At 35.1% G+C, this 15,409-nt stretch overlaps 1 protein-coding gene across 44 annotated transcripts in view; it reads left to right on the top strand.

Annotated features, from left to right (window-relative positions):
* Window positions 1-15,159, top strand: part of SENP7 (SUMO specific peptidase 7) — a 197,523-nt gene extending 182,364 nt beyond the window's left edge. For 36 of the 44 annotated variants that reach the window (XM_051819121.3, XM_051819122.3, XM_051819113.3 and 33 more), the window contains 8 exons: window positions 1,072-1,194; window positions 4,225-4,317; window positions 5,802-5,926; window positions 7,500-7,552; window positions 8,844-8,887; window positions 8,987-9,055; window positions 9,680-9,830; window positions 13,331-15,159. In XM_051819121.3, the coding sequence (XP_051675081.3) occupies window positions 1,072-1,194; window positions 4,225-4,317; window positions 5,802-5,926; window positions 7,500-7,552; window positions 8,844-8,887; window positions 8,987-9,055; window positions 9,680-9,830; window positions 13,331-13,468 (796 nt within the window). In that variant the 3' untranslated portion in view covers window positions 13,469-15,159. Of the gene's footprint in view, window positions 1-1,071; window positions 1,195-1,361; window positions 2,784-4,224; window positions 4,318-5,801; window positions 5,927-7,499; window positions 7,553-8,843; window positions 8,888-8,986; window positions 9,056-9,679; window positions 9,831-13,330 lie in introns of those variants that run through there. The other 8 variants (XM_089331619.1, XM_089331615.1, XM_051819130.3 and 5 more) reach the window with 1 other exon arrangement.
* Window positions 15,160-15,409: the final 250 nt, after the last annotated feature.

Raw genomic sequence — 15,409 nt, 5'->3', positions numbered from 1 at the left:
AATAAGCCACGTGCCAGTTCTGAGTCTTTTTTTTTCTTATTCTTTGCATTTCTGGTAAGTTTTTATTGGATACTAGGCATCTTTGTATTTCTATAAATATGCTTGAATTTCGTTCTGGGACACAAATTGTATAGGAACAATTTAATGCTTAAAAGATGTCATGTTTCTAAGATTTGTTAGATGAGACCAACAAATTAGTCCTTGTTACAGAGGAAAAGTTCTTTGGAAAACTCTACCAAATGCCTTGTGAATTACAAGATTATAGGCACCATTCCTGGTCTACATAAATGTTGGCCTTTTTGGGTAATTTTTCCTCAGCCTTGTGTACTTTTCTTACACACATACCATGAAAAATACTCTTGAGTACTTGAGGCTGACTTTCTGTAGCTATCTGGAGTTCTTTCTATATACAACTTTTTTTCCTTTCCAGTATACTGATCTGCAAACTCTGATCATTTTCAAACCTACATTGACAATTAAGAATCTTAAAGTTTTCTAAGGGTTTAATCATCAAATGATTGAATTACAAGCTTACATTAAAGACTTTTAGTATAGAAATGTAGTAAAGATTTAAAGAGTAGTCAGACTTCAGTTACTAAAGTTTATCTAGATTTATGCAGGAGTGTTACTGTATTACATTTAGTCATGAGATTATTTGATAAATATTTCATTCTACCTTCACTCCTCTGGTTTGTAAGCTCTATGTAGGGCAATGCTTGCTATATATGAGGCATGATATAAGTATTTAACTAACTGAATGAGTTAGTGGGCAATCTGCTTTAAATGGTTTTGATAGAAGTTGAGGTAACTAAAGAACAAATGGGAGGGAGGCAAATATGGTTATTTTCTTAGAACTCTACCTATGAAATACATGAAATATGTTCTGTTTATATTTAAAAATAATAATAATAATAAAATACAAATGGAAACAATGGAATCAGAGGAAACTGTGGGATCCCACTGAATTTAATTGGCTATAAAAACAAAAATTTCCAGAACAAAAAAAATACTTGAGAAAAGTCCAGGTAAGATCTAAAAATAATTTACTCTTGTGGAATTTCTATTTTGTAGGTATCTTATATTGGAGAAGGCATCAGATGAACTTGTTGAACGAAGTCACATTTTTAGTAGCTTTTTCTATAAATGCTTGACGAGAAAGGAAAATAATTTAACAGAAGATAATCCAAATCTTTCGTAAGTCAATCTTCTAGCATACTTAAGTTTTAAGAGAAAATGTATTATTTTGATATTCCTCATGAAGTGGCTTTTTAATAGTGTTTCCTACAGTGGTGCTTTACCACTTTTTTATGTTTGCCCTGAGAACCATTCTCACTCTTCCACTGTTCTGCTCCCTGTGACAGGGAAGCTGCGTTTCCAGTTGCATGTCCTGAAGATACTGGAAGTTAGATGGCGAGGAAGAAAGAAGCCAGGCTGTTTCTTCCTTCTGTTTTTGTCCTGGACAGTAATTTTGGCAGTGGCTATATTTCCTCTGTTGGTCCATGTCTTCTTGGGCTGACCTGCTAGAGCTCCAGCTTTCATCTGGAGGTACTGCTTCTTTCCTCTATACTGTAGAGGTTGAGCAGTTTCTCATTTGTTAATCTCTGGTTGCCTCACTGTCTCCTTTTTCCGCTTTTCTCTTTCTCTGTCAGTTTGGTAGCCATTTCCTTACGTTATATTCTATCTGTTGTAAATATACAGAATTGTTTTTGTTTTCCTGGCTGGACCCTTACCAACATACTATTTAATTAAACTGATAAATTACATAAAATATCACATTTGTATAATTTGGTTGAATTTCTGGCCAAGTACTTTTTGGTTAATATTAAGAGTTATGGAGGATAGGTAAAAAGGAAGGCGTTATTATTTCTTAAACCAAAGTAACTTGTATAGCTGTTGTAGCTTGGAACACTCTGTCTTCATATCTAACAACTTGAATAATATTGTATTTGAGTAGACTCATGAAAAAGTTAGTATAACAATTATTTACCATTTTAAAATTTAATGGTATATTTATATACTTTTTTTTCTGTCTCAACAATGCTTTTGGGTGGATAAGGCATAAGTTATATCCTAGTTTTTCAGACAAGGAATAATTTGACTAAGGACAAATAGCTAATGAGTAGCAGAACTGGATGGTACTTCAATTCTTATCTTTTAACATTTAGTACATCATTTTCATTGCACTAAACTACCTTAAAAATGGCTGTGTGAGTTTTTCAGTCTGTTAAAAGGAATAGTGAAAAGATGATTAAATGAATAAACTGCTTGAATTTGTTGTATTATTGGAGAAAGGGGATAAGGATAGGCAGAATATTAATATTTATTGAGTGCTTGGAATCAAGGTAGCAAATATAAAGTTACATGATTCTACAGTATTCTTATGAGATAATTATTATTGTCCTTATGAACTGTAGCTAAAGAAGTTGTATAAGTTATCTGAAATTGGATATAGTTTTCCAGTTTCAAAGTTCAGCTCTTTTTTTGTGTATAGAGTTCTGACTATATTATTTTTTATCTAAAATAGGATTCTTGTAAGATTAACAAGAGGCTGTATTTATTGGTTACACTGGGCAGCTAGAATATGATGTGGCTGTCTTAGATAAAATGAGGTGTATGGATAACTATATTTTGAGTGTCCTTAAGAGGTTTGGAACTTGTGCTGATACACAAGGCTTGCCACAATGAATAAAGAAAATTACAATTTCAAAATATTCCTGATAATCAGTTATTGTAGAGGGGTGTATGGAAGGGGATGATTTATTAAATAAAATTGATATCTAACATTTACGATGCCCTGTTCTATTTTATATATATGCAAGTTGACAGTTGGTATCATGTGCTTAATCTCATTTTTTGTTTTAAGATTATTCACTATAAAGATTATGAATTTGGCTTACCTACCTACAAACTAAGGAAAATATAGTAGGTAGATTTTGTTGTATTGCTAGTTTTTTAAAAAAATTAGATGTTAAAAAAAGAAAAAAATTAGATGTTATATGCTTGACCAAATATATACAAGTAATAAAAATGAAGTTACATGAATGGCCATTGTAGGGTAAGATGGGTATCATACACACATCAAACCATTAGTATTAGTATTTACACAGTCTGACATATCAAACCAAGCATTAGTATTCCCACAAAGAATCCCTAGAAATCAGTAAAAGATAAACCAGAAGCAAAAGAGCAAGGGATACAATAATTATATCCAGTAATTCTCAATAAATCCAATGCAAAAGGCTCAAACTACTAGTATTAGGAAACTTTAGACTAAATGATGCACAAGTTTATTACCATGGTCTATGAGATCCTGCAGAAATCTCACTTCTATATAGCTCTCTGAACTCACGGCATTGTTTTCTCTAATTTATCATACTTCAACCTACTTCCTTTCATTTTTTAAAATATTTTATTTATTTATTTGAGAGGCAGAATTATACACAAAGAAAGGAAGAAACACAGAGTTAGGTCTTCCATCCACTGGTTCACTACCCAAATGGCCACAACGGCCAGAGTCGGGCTGATCCAAAGCCAAGTGCCAGAAGCTTTCTCTGGGTCTCTCATGTGTGCAGGGGCCCAAGCACTTAGGCCATCTTCTCTGCCTTCCCAGGCATTAGCAGAATGCTGGATTGGAAGAGGAGCAACTGGGACATGAACTGGTGCCCTTATGGGATGCCGGCGCCACAAGTGGAGGCTTAACTTACTACTGCATAGTGCTGGCTCCTCATTTTTCAAATAAACTCAGTTCTTTCCTATTTCCTGTCAGAGATTTCTTTTCCTGGTACTTTTTAATTTGTTCCTCAAGAGAACTTCTAATCATTTAATTTATAACGTGTTATGTTCTATTTTTCATCCTAAGCTTGATAAGGTTAGGGATCACATCTGTTTTATTTTCTGCCCTATGCCTGGTGCCCTTTTTAGTGTTTAGGACATAGTAGGAACTCAAAATAAAAGATGATAATAATGCATATTGTTAAATATGAAGAAAACTATTAGACACGATGACGATTTTCTACACATTTAGGAATTGAGAATATGAGATCATGTTGTAGCTCTCATCTTCTATTCTGCTTACCCAAACTATATCTAATACATTCTGAATCAAATGTGGTTAGAGTGATAAGGGGCTATATACCAAACAATAACATAAAAAAAATTCTTGAAGTCCTTATCTTAAATTTAAAAATTTTTATTTTGTCAAATATATATCTTTAATATTTCCAGAATGGCACAGAGAAGACATAAAAGAGTAAGAACATGGACTCGTCATATAAATATTTTTAATAAAGATTACATCTTTGTACCTGTTAATGAGTCGTGAGTATTCTATATTACTTAAAAACAGAGTCGAATATGCAATTAATTGTTGTCAACTCTAGTTACCTTTATGTGCTACAGAACATTAGAAGTTAGGATTTTCGACATTCCAAAAAAAAATAATAATAAATGTTTGAGGGGATAGATATGCAAGTTACCCTAATCTGATCATTATATATTATATACATTTGTATATGTGTACCCCACTAAATACATACAATTATAGTATGTGACATTGAAAATAAATTGTAGAGGATTCACAAAAAATATTTTGTGGCATTTTTAGATTAATAATCAGTAAAAAGCATAGGTACATGAGTCCCAGATATAACACTTTTTTCCCATAAAAGTAGCTAAAACAGTGAGTTGTTAAAGCAACTCAGTTTTGATTTAACAATGATTTTGTTGTAAATTGATTGAAAAAATAAAATGACAAATGATAGAAGACTTCATGACTTAGGTGAATTTTTTTGATTTTATAAAATATCTTCTAAATAAAAAATAAAAAAAAACTTAGGATGAATCTTCAACTATTTAAGGGAAAAAATTCTTCAAGCCCTAATACAAAAAAAGGTAATGATTCTTTTTATTTTTAAAGATTTATTTTATATATTTGAAAGAGTCAGTGAGAGAGGTAGAGACAGAGAGGTTTTTTTTTTTTTTTTTTTTTTTTTTTGACAGATGGAGTGGACAGTGAGAGAGAGACATAGAGAAAGGTCTTCTTTTGCTGTTGGTTCACCCTCCAATGGCTGCCACGGCCAGCGCGCTGCAGCCGGCGCACCACGCTGATCCGATGGCAGGAGCCAGGTACTTCTGGTCTCCCATGGGGTGCAGGGCCCAAGTACTTGGGCCATCCTCCACTGCACTACCTGGCCACAGCAGAGAGCTGGCCTGGAAGGGGGGCAACCGGGACAGAATCCGGCGCCCCGACCGGGACTAGAACCTGCTGTGCCGGCGCCGCAAGGCGGAGGATTAGCCTAGTGAGCTGCGGCGCCGGCCAGAGAGGTCTTCTATCTGCTGGTTCATTCACCAAAATGGCTGCAGTGGCTGGAGCTGAGTCAAACCAAAGCCAGGAGCCTCTTCCATGCCTCCCATGTGGGCCATCCTGTGCTGCTTTCCCAGGCACATTAGCACGGAGCTGGATTGGAAGTGGAGCAGCTGGGACTTGAACTGGCACCCATAGGAGATGCCAGTGGCTGTAGTGCCACAGGGCCAGACCCAAATCTGTCTTTGTATTAAAGCAGACCCTCAATAGAAAACACTGATAACTCAGATTTTACCCTCAATTGTGTTACTTATGCCTGGTATAACTATGGATTCTTAAATAGTTTTAGAATACATGCTATATATCAGATATTACAGTGGACATTTTAAAAATTAATATTAAGTTTTCATGACCACTTTCTCAGATGTAGCTGTAGGACATATTTTTCTACATTGTGTAGATTTTGTATATTATAAAAATTGTAGTTCTTTCTCAACAGGTCTCACTGGTATCTTGCAGTCATTTGTTTTCCATGGTTAGAAGAAGCTGTGTATGAAGATTTTCCCCAAGCTGTATCCCCACAGTCCCAGGCTCAGCAGTCCCAACATGACAACAAAATAATAGGTGATGGTCTTGATGTTGATGGTATTTTTTAAGTAATGAATACAATAGTAAAATTGTGACAGAGTTCAATATGAAGTTAAAGGTAGTGTAGTTATTTATTATTATTCAACTTACTTGAAGGGAGAGTAAAACAAAAATTTTCATAATAGATAACCAGTCTCCTAGGTAGACTAAATGTAATTCTTAAATTATACTGCTATACCAGGCTTTATTGTAGTCTTTTTTATGGGACAGCTTTGCTAACATGACGAAGGATTCAAGTGATACATCTTTAAGCATGGCTTAAAAATATCCTTTCAAAAAATTAATTTGTTATCTTTGAAAGGCAGAGAGACAGAGAAACAGACAAATTCCCCTCCCCCCTTTTTTTTGACAGATAGAGTTAGACAGTGAGAGAGAGAGACAGAGAGAAAGGTCTTCCTTCCATTGGTTCACCCCTGAAATGGCTGCTATGGCCGGAGCTATGTCGATCCGAAGCCAGGAGCCAGGTGCTTCCTCCTGGTCTCCCATGTGGGTGCAGGGCCCAAGCACTTGGGCCACCCTCCACTGCCTTCCTGGGCCACAGCAGAGAGCTGGACTGGAAGAGGGCGACTGGGACTAGAACCCAGCGCCCACATGGGATACCAGCGCCGCAGGCGGAGGATTAACCAAGTGAGCCACAGTGCCAACCCCAAATTTCTCCCATTTGTTACTTCATTCTCCAAATGCTGAGGTTAGGTCAGGCTGAAGCAAGGAGATGGATCGTTGAGGTCTCCTATATCGGTAGGAGGGACCCAAAAACTTGAGTCAGCTCCTGTTGCCTCCTAGAGTGAGCATTAGTAGGAATCTGGAATTGGAAGTGGAGCTGGGACTAGAATCCAGGCATTCTGTTACAGATTATGGGTGTCCCATGAGGCATCTTAGCTACTCTGTCAAACATCTGTTCCCCTGTTTTAATGTATTTGAACGAATTTCTTGTAGATGCTAATAATTCAGAGATCTCTTTTAATCCTTCCATGTTATAATTCAGAATCTTAATTAAGTAGACAAATAATTTCTCTTTGAGGAAAAAAATAGCAAAATTAAGTGTCTTATAGCTCTAAGCCTAAGCAGCAAGCAGAATTATTAATAGCCATTACAGTTATTACTGGCCAAAACCTTGGAGGGAAGAAAGAAAAATTGATAAAGCAACTAATTATTTCAGTTTTTTTTCTAATTCTTTGGCTTCTTAAGTACACTTACAAAACTCTGTGGTCATAGTTAGAAAAACTATTACTGGGAAAATTAACTATACTATGCATTAAAGTATCATATGCTTTGACTAATGACCTTTGGTTAAATCTTTTTATAGGAAACTGGCCCAGCTAACTTGCATTTCAGGTTTTTATTATGGGTGGTTATTTGATAACAGCTAAACATTATCAGTTTTATCCATTGAATTTTATTCATAACATCACACAAAAAAAATTAAATGTATGCCAAGTATTTTTATATCTTTAATTACTACAATGAATACAAATGATAATTCAAGCTAATCTAATTATCTGTAGTGAATCTGCAATAAAGACATAATCACTTCCTCATTTCTTGCTAGATAATGATCAACATTCTACATCATTGTTATCTCTGAGTGCAGAGGATTCTCAAGTAAGTGTTCTTTACAGATATGAAGGAAGGAAAACTCATGAGCATGATAATTTAGCTATAAAAAAGGGCATAGGTAGGTGGGCAGTGATGGCTCTTAGTGGCCCATTACTAAATTGTGCTGATCTATAATTCCTTGATGCTTTTATGGGACTGGGAAAGAGAACAAGAAAAGTTACTCTTTTTGTATCCATTTAGCTTGCTTTATTTTCCAATATTTATTTATTTAGTAGTTTAATTGATGTCATCTTGGTTAGCTACTTTTCCATTTCTAGTGTCAGGTTTACTTTTATTCTTTACTACTTCAGTAACATTTGAACTTAGTATAATTAATAACCTTAGCTAGCACATTTTATCTTCTTTCTGTTTTAAATTGTCAGTAAAAATCATTGAAAATCGACTCAAGGTCAAGCCATATGATTGTTTGGACCAAAATAGTTACTGTTATCTTTTCTTTATATGAGATTCCAAATTGGTAGGTGTAGTCCAGATACTGCATACTAATTGATTAAGATTAGCAGCTGGTGACTTTGATGTGTGTAGAGATAGTAGCAGCCTGCCGGCATAGGCCTTTGTCTTTACTGTCACTGGGGTGGAGTGGGCAGGAAGAAAGAAGCTTCTTTTTCTGCTGTCCCAGTGGCAGGGTAGAGAAGTGCCATCTTGCTTCTAGGGCCAGGCTTCTCAAACTGGGTTCCTTTGACTACTATATGCAATTTATGTTAAAAAGGATTCTCAGGTCAGTTCAGTTGGGCAAACTCTTTGTACTATTCTTTTGGAGCTTACTATGTATATTAGAATAGTGAAGATACTGAGAAAGTTTATATTATAGAAATATGGTTAAGTTTGATCTGTGGTTTCTCAAAATTGTGAACAGAAACAAATATTCATAAAAACAATGAAATCTCCAATCCTTTTTCTCTTAATATAGACTAATACTCTGCTATTATCATAAATTGAGTTAGACAATGTATATAAAGGCAGATTAAAGTAGTGTGTTTATCTTTGTTTAAGATGACAACTCTGAATTGAAGTTCCAGATTGTTTTTTAGGCCAAGGTGAAGCTCCATAGTTACTGGAGGCTACCTGTAAAAGTGTCTTAATTATTTTACCAGCATTAGAAAATAAATCAGCAAATTTCTGAAAAATAAGTTAATTCACATCAGAGGATAAAAAGAACTTTTATTTGAAATTGAAATTTAATTTCAAAGCTGTTTGAAACATCTTAAGAAATAACTGAATATTAATTTACCCAAACTAGCTTTAATTTCAGTAATGAACATTCATGTTATTTCAGAGTACCAAGACGAATATATCAGTACCTAAGAAAATGTGTAAAAGGTAGGTACATGCTATCATAATAATATAGCATTGTTGAGATATTTAGGTATACATTATATACAAGTATATGTATCTTGATTTCTGTTTTGATTTTCATAGGCCATGTATTCTCATACTTGACTCCTTGAAAGCTGCTTCTATACAAAACACAGTTCAGAATTTACGAGAGTAAGTAATGATAATTTTATCATTTAGTGTATTATCTGAAATTTCAGTAATTTTGAAGATACCTTAAGAATTACTGAAAAGACTACACAGGAATTATTTTATTATGCATTTAAATGAGACCTATACATATTATCTATTATGTGTTAATATTTAAGAATTAATATTTCTGAAGGATAATATCAAAAGTAAATTGAGAATTTGTATTACAATTGAATGAAAAAAAGAATTTTACAAAGGATCATTGCAAATGTTTGTGACTATTTGAGTACAACTTTAGAAAAAGATAAGAACTCTTTTACATTCATAATATTAAGTGCACATGCATGCATGTGTATATGCAATGAAACTTTTAACACAATTGTTAGTTTACTTTGTAGTGTAATAATTTCATGTACTTGAGATGTTAAAAAGAGGCTGACTTTTAGTTTGAAGATCATGTTGTTTTCTTTAAGATAGAACTTGTGAGGGTTCACAAAATATAATTTAAACTGTTAAAGTTCAATCTTTGGAAATTTGGCTTGAGAACAACACATGTGGCAGCAAACATTTTTCCACCTTTATGAAAGTGTTGCATACTGATAAGGAAATTTCTGCTAGAGTCAATCTGTGTATTGCTGTTTTCAGGTATTTAGAAGTCGAGTGGGAAGTTAAGCGAAAAACTCACCGTGAATTCAGCAAAACAAACATGGTGGATCTATGCCCTAAAGTTCCTAAACAGGATAACAGTAGTGATTGTGGAGTATATTTACTGCAATATGTGGAAAGCTTCTTCAAGGTATGTGAAGATATTATAAATAAGTTTTCTATTCACAATTACCCACATACAATCATAAGCCAGTAAATGGGCAGGAAAATGTTACAGGTAATTCAAACAGGAAACAACAAGAACAGCAGCAAACAAGTAGAAGCATACATGATCCAGATACTGAAATTAGCAGATACAAACTAGAATGAAGGCTGGCACTGTGGTGTAGTGGGTAAAGCTGCCGCCTGTAGTGCTGGCATCCCACATAGGAGCTGGTTCGAGTCTCGGCTGCCCCACTTCTGATCCAGCTATCTGCTATGGCCTGGGAAAGCAGCGGAGGATGGCCCAACCTTGGGCCCCTACACCCGTGTGGGAAACCCAGAAGAAGCTCCTGGTTCCTGGCTTTGGATTGGCGCAGCTCCAGCCATTGCTGCCAATTGGGGAGTGAACCAGCGGACGGAAGACCTCTCTTTCTCTCTCTTTGCCTCTCCTTCTCTCTCTGTGTAATGCTTACAAATAAATAAATCAATATTTATAAAAAAAACCTTTAGAATGACTGGTTTTATAAGTTAAAGAAAATGAACCAATGGTCATCAAAATGGATCAGGGATGCAATAAAAAATGAATGGACATTTTAGAACTGAAAATGTATAATTATATGTCTGAAATAAGGAATTTTCTTGATTGGTTTAATAGACTGGATAAAGTAGAAGGCAGGATTAGTGAATTTAAAGAAAGCACAATAGAAGGTATCCAACTATAGCTCAGAGAGCAAAAAGAATGTAAAGAAGAGAACAAAGCTTAAGAGGCAATTGTGTAACTGTCAAAAGGTCGAATTCAAATGTAGTTAGAATTCCAGTAGGATTGGAGAAAAAAGAAAATAGGACAAACACAACATTTAAAGAGAATTTTCCAAAATTGAATAACCCATTTGTTAGGGAGCTTAGGAAACTGTCTGAAGTAGAATGACAAGCATAGTTATTTTCTTTTTTTTATGTAATTTTTTTTTTTTTTTTTTTTTGACAGGCAGAGTGGACAGTGAGAGAGAGAGACAGAGAGAAAGGTCTTCCTTTTGCAGTTGGTTCACCCTCCAATGGCCGCCGCGGCCGGTGCGCTGCGGCCGGCGCACCGCGCTGATCCGATGGCAGGAGCCAGGAGCCAGGTGCTTCTCCTGGTCTCCCATGGGGTGCAGGGCCCAAGCACCTGGGCCATCCTCCACTGCACTCCCTGGCCACAGCAGAGAGCTGGCCTGGAAGAGGGGCAACCGGGACAGAATCCGGCGCCCCGACCGGGACTAGAACCCGGTGTGTCGGCGCCGCTAGGCGGAGGATTAGCCTAGTGAGCTGTGGCGCCGGCCCAGCATAGTTATTTTCTAGCTCACACAGACTCTATAGGAACTGTAGCAGTGTTAAACAAGATATTTCAAATGGCAAGGAATCCCTCTTTTTGCTTTTGAGCAGTCAGCTTATTAATTCAGTCATTACCAGTGTTATTTATGAAGATCAATATGAGAGGAGGAGGAGGGTGTTTTTGAGCGGTTACCTGCTTGGAGAATGCTTAAAGATGGAAGATGTCTCTCCCTCTTCTTCCAATGCATGAGGGTTATAATATGAGGTTACAATTTTTTGATGTTTTTTATATCAGGGAAGAATGTTACTATATAGTAAAATAGAGTAAGCATTAAGGAAGCCTTTAAATATTTTTTGTTTGTTAGGTGTTTTTCCCCCTTTTTTTTGTTCCACACTGGGGCTCTGTGGGATGAAACCTAGTGTGACATTCCTGGTCCTCTAATACTCCTTTCCAGATGGATTTGATTTTGTGTTTGTATATTTGACATATCACATAACATAACGTATTCTTTTTTTAAGATTTATTTTATTTATTTGAAAGAGTTACACAGAGAGAGGAGAGGGAGAAGGAGGGGGAGGGAGAGGGGAGTCTTCCATCTGCAGGTTCACTCTCCAATTGGCCGCAATGGCTGGAGGTGCGCCAATCTGAAGCCAGGAGCCAGGAGTTTCTTCTGTCTCCCACGTGGGTGCAGGGGCACAAGGACCTGGGCCATTCTCTACTGCTTTCCCAGGCCACAGCAGAGAGCTGGATAGGAAGTAGAGCAGCCAGGACTCAAACCGGCACCTATATGGGATGCTGGCACTGCAGGCGGTGGCCTTACCTGCTACGCCACAGCTCCGGCCCCTACATAACGTATTCTGAATCTGTTAACATAGTTTTACTTCATATAGCCTTAAATATATATAATTTATAATTCTAATATAGGATGAAGCACTATGTAAGATTCCTTAAAGAAATCTTCAGAACTCTAAATCTTGTATTTTGCAAATTTGTGCACTAATATAGTTTAAATTAGAAGAATAGTCTTGTGGGGGCCTGCATTGTGGTGCAGTGGGTTAAGCTGCAGCTTGCAACATGGCGTGCCATATTGGAGTGCCAATTTGAGTCCTTGCTGTTCCGCAGCTTCCTGCTAATATACCTGGGAAGACAGTAGAAGATGGTCCAGGTTCTTGGGCCCTTGCCATCCATGTGGGAGATCTGGATGGAATGCCTGACTCCTGGCTTTAGACTGGGCCAGCCCTGTCTGTTGCAGCCTTTAGGAAATGACCTGCAGTTGGAGGATCTCTTTCTCTCTGTCCTTCTCTTTCCCTGTCACTGTGCCTTTCAGATAAATAAATCATAAAACAAAATAGTGTTGGAGCAGAGAACATAGAAACCTATGGTGCTTTGTAAATAAACCCTTACAGAAAAAATATTAATTCTGATAAAGACACAAGACAGTAAATCTCTATTGGAATTTGCTCCTAGAATCACAGTCCAACCATCCTTTCAGACTTACACCTGGAGAGTCTTAATTCCTTCTTCAAGATATAAGTTGTTACATCTAGCTTCTAATAATTTCATCACATTTATAAGCATGATCTACAGATAGCCTTTTTTATTTTTTTTTAAACAAAGGGCAAGGGGGCGAGGAAATGTTTGTACAGTTACAACTTGTTATTTCCTGGTTAAGCTTAACGTATTGGGAAATGTAGCAGTTCTTGAATCTGTTAATTCACACTTTTGCATGATTTTCCATTTTTAAAATTTGAGATTCTTTATTTACTGTGAGTGCTTTCTCTTTATTTTAATAACTTTAAAGTAGTAACATACTTGGAAAAATTGTGTTCAACCAACCTGACTTCTGAGTTGTGCTACATCATTCTCTATCTACCAATTCTGTTTGTGATAATTCACTTAATCATGCATTGTAGCAAAACATATAGTAACTAATATCGATGTTCAAAATTTTGATGTACAATTTAATGAAAATTGTTTAACATTGATTATGGTGATGATTACACAACTTTGAGGATGCTAAAATCACTGAGTTGTATACTTCAGGTGAATTGTATTATATGTGAAGTGTATATCAATAAAACATTTTTAAAAACGTAACAATTTCTTATTTGCTGTAAAAATGAAAGAAAATTTGGAATTATACTGTTAAAATGATTGTGTTCTTTCTTTTTTCTCATTAGGATCCTATTGTTAACTTTGAATTTCCTATTCATTTGGAGAAATGGTTTCCTCGTCATGTAATAAAGACCAAACGTGAAGATATTCGGGAACTCATTTTGAAACTTCATTTACAGCAACAGAAGGGCAGCAGTAGCTAGTTAATCTGTGAAAACATGACACATATGTTCTCTAAGATTACTGGAAAGCGGCTTACCAGCATTTGTGTTAGCCAGCTCACAGAGAAGAAAATAACTTGCAGTAGTTTTATAAGTCATTGAACATTATTTAAAATATATGTTATTAGAATTGTTGGGATTCATAGATGGAGTGTGAATGGGGGTAATATAGATAAACATATTAGATAGAAATTGAAATTTCATAAATGTTTGATATTTTTCTGGGCATATATGCTTGGATTATGCAATAGTATATGACATATGTAATGTGGGAATGTTTTTGTAGATAATAAAAGTATGTGATCTGTACTTCCACATGACTGGGTGTTGAAGGGAGTTAGGTCCTCCCTGGTGCCAGCCCCAGGGCTTGTCAAATTTGTTGACAAGTCACATCATATTGTAATTCTATTCTTTGCAGCTCAAGCATGCAGTATGAATACTGTGTATTTTTTTAAAAAAAAATTTAGTATCAAGGTTTCAGAAAATGCCATTTAAGGCATCCCTCCTGTATAGTGTAAAAAAGACGTTCATAATGTTAGGAAGATGATGAAAAGTCACTCTTTCAAAGCGCAGCTTATTACTCTCAATTGCTAAATGCAATTACTGTTCTAATTTTTCCTTTCCATTTCTCTTGATGTTACATGTGGGAATCTGAGAATTTAGTTCATTTTTTCAGGGTAAAAATTGGAACAAAAAATTAAGCTGTCCAAAATAGGTTTTTAAAAATTATATATGTAGCTCAACTTAAGTTTATTTGGAATATAGCTATATAAATATTCACTCCTAAGTTATCACAGAATATATGTATACAGCTTCTAAAACATATGAGATAAAATTGGTGTTCTCATAACTTTAACAAAAAATATACTCTTAGAGTTCTATTTATTAATTGTTAGAATGAAATATATAATTTTATAGCTCAGTTTGCCCAGTATTCATCTGCAAAGACAGATTGCTCTCATTACTTTTATATTTTAAAATTGTAGTTTTTAAAGACCTATGATCGCATATGGATCTTAAACCTATGGAGCTTAATTTTTTTATTAAATATTCAGGTAACAGTTCTACTGAATTCATGTGATGATAGTGGTATTATATTTGATTAAACACTTCAGAACCTTCTGATGTTATCAGGAATATTTTGAGGGAGACATGATTATATTGTATTTTCTCAAATAAGAAAAAATTTTTAAGAATATTATTTTAATCTTCTGTTTTAAGCATTTCTTATATTTACCTTGTAACTGTATGTAAGGGAGTAAGCAAAAGCAATTTAAGAAAACACTAAAGTCTGAACAGTTTATTTCAGAATTATGTGAATTGAGGTTCAGTGAGCCTCAGTGTCCTTAACTTTTGTTAAGCTTGTCACCATCTTTATATTGTTACAGAGATTTCATATCATATGATTATAATTGCATTTTCATTCCCAGTATGTATGTGTTGGGGGGAGGCTTTTTTAGGTGACTGTTATTTTGTACATCTAATTTTGGGAAAGCAACTATATATGACATCTTGTGATTTCTTAACTTTTTTGTTTGTATATTTTTCAAAGATCCCACTGTCCTTTATTATGTTTTAAAGATTGTTTAAAATTAATTTTCCTAAATTCATGTGGAAATAATGCTTTGAGGATATCAACATTTTATATTAAACATACTTCCAATTCATTAAAATTGAAGTGCAATTTTTTTTCTTATGAAATATCAGCCATTGTTAGAAATAAATTCATAGTTGTATGATGTCCTTTGCATATCCCCAAAGTGATGCTTTAGTTTATTTTTACCTATTTTAAGCAGCATATAGTTTATTTGATTAGTATTTCAGTTCAGTGATTTTTAAAAAATGATCTATCTATCTATCTATCTATCTATATCTGTCTAAAAGGCAGAGTGACAGAGAGGGAAAGAGAGAGATCTTCCATCT

Source organism: Oryctolagus cuniculus, chromosome 4, assembly GCF_051225735.1.
Source record: "Oryctolagus cuniculus isolate XC-2025 breed Fujian yellow rabbit chromosome 4, ASM5122573v1, whole genome shotgun sequence".
Classification (NCBI taxonomy): domain Eukaryota; kingdom Metazoa; phylum Chordata; class Mammalia; order Lagomorpha; family Leporidae; genus Oryctolagus; species Oryctolagus cuniculus.
Note: the sequence above shows the minus strand (reverse complement) of the source record. Positions and strands in the feature narration are given on the sequence as shown.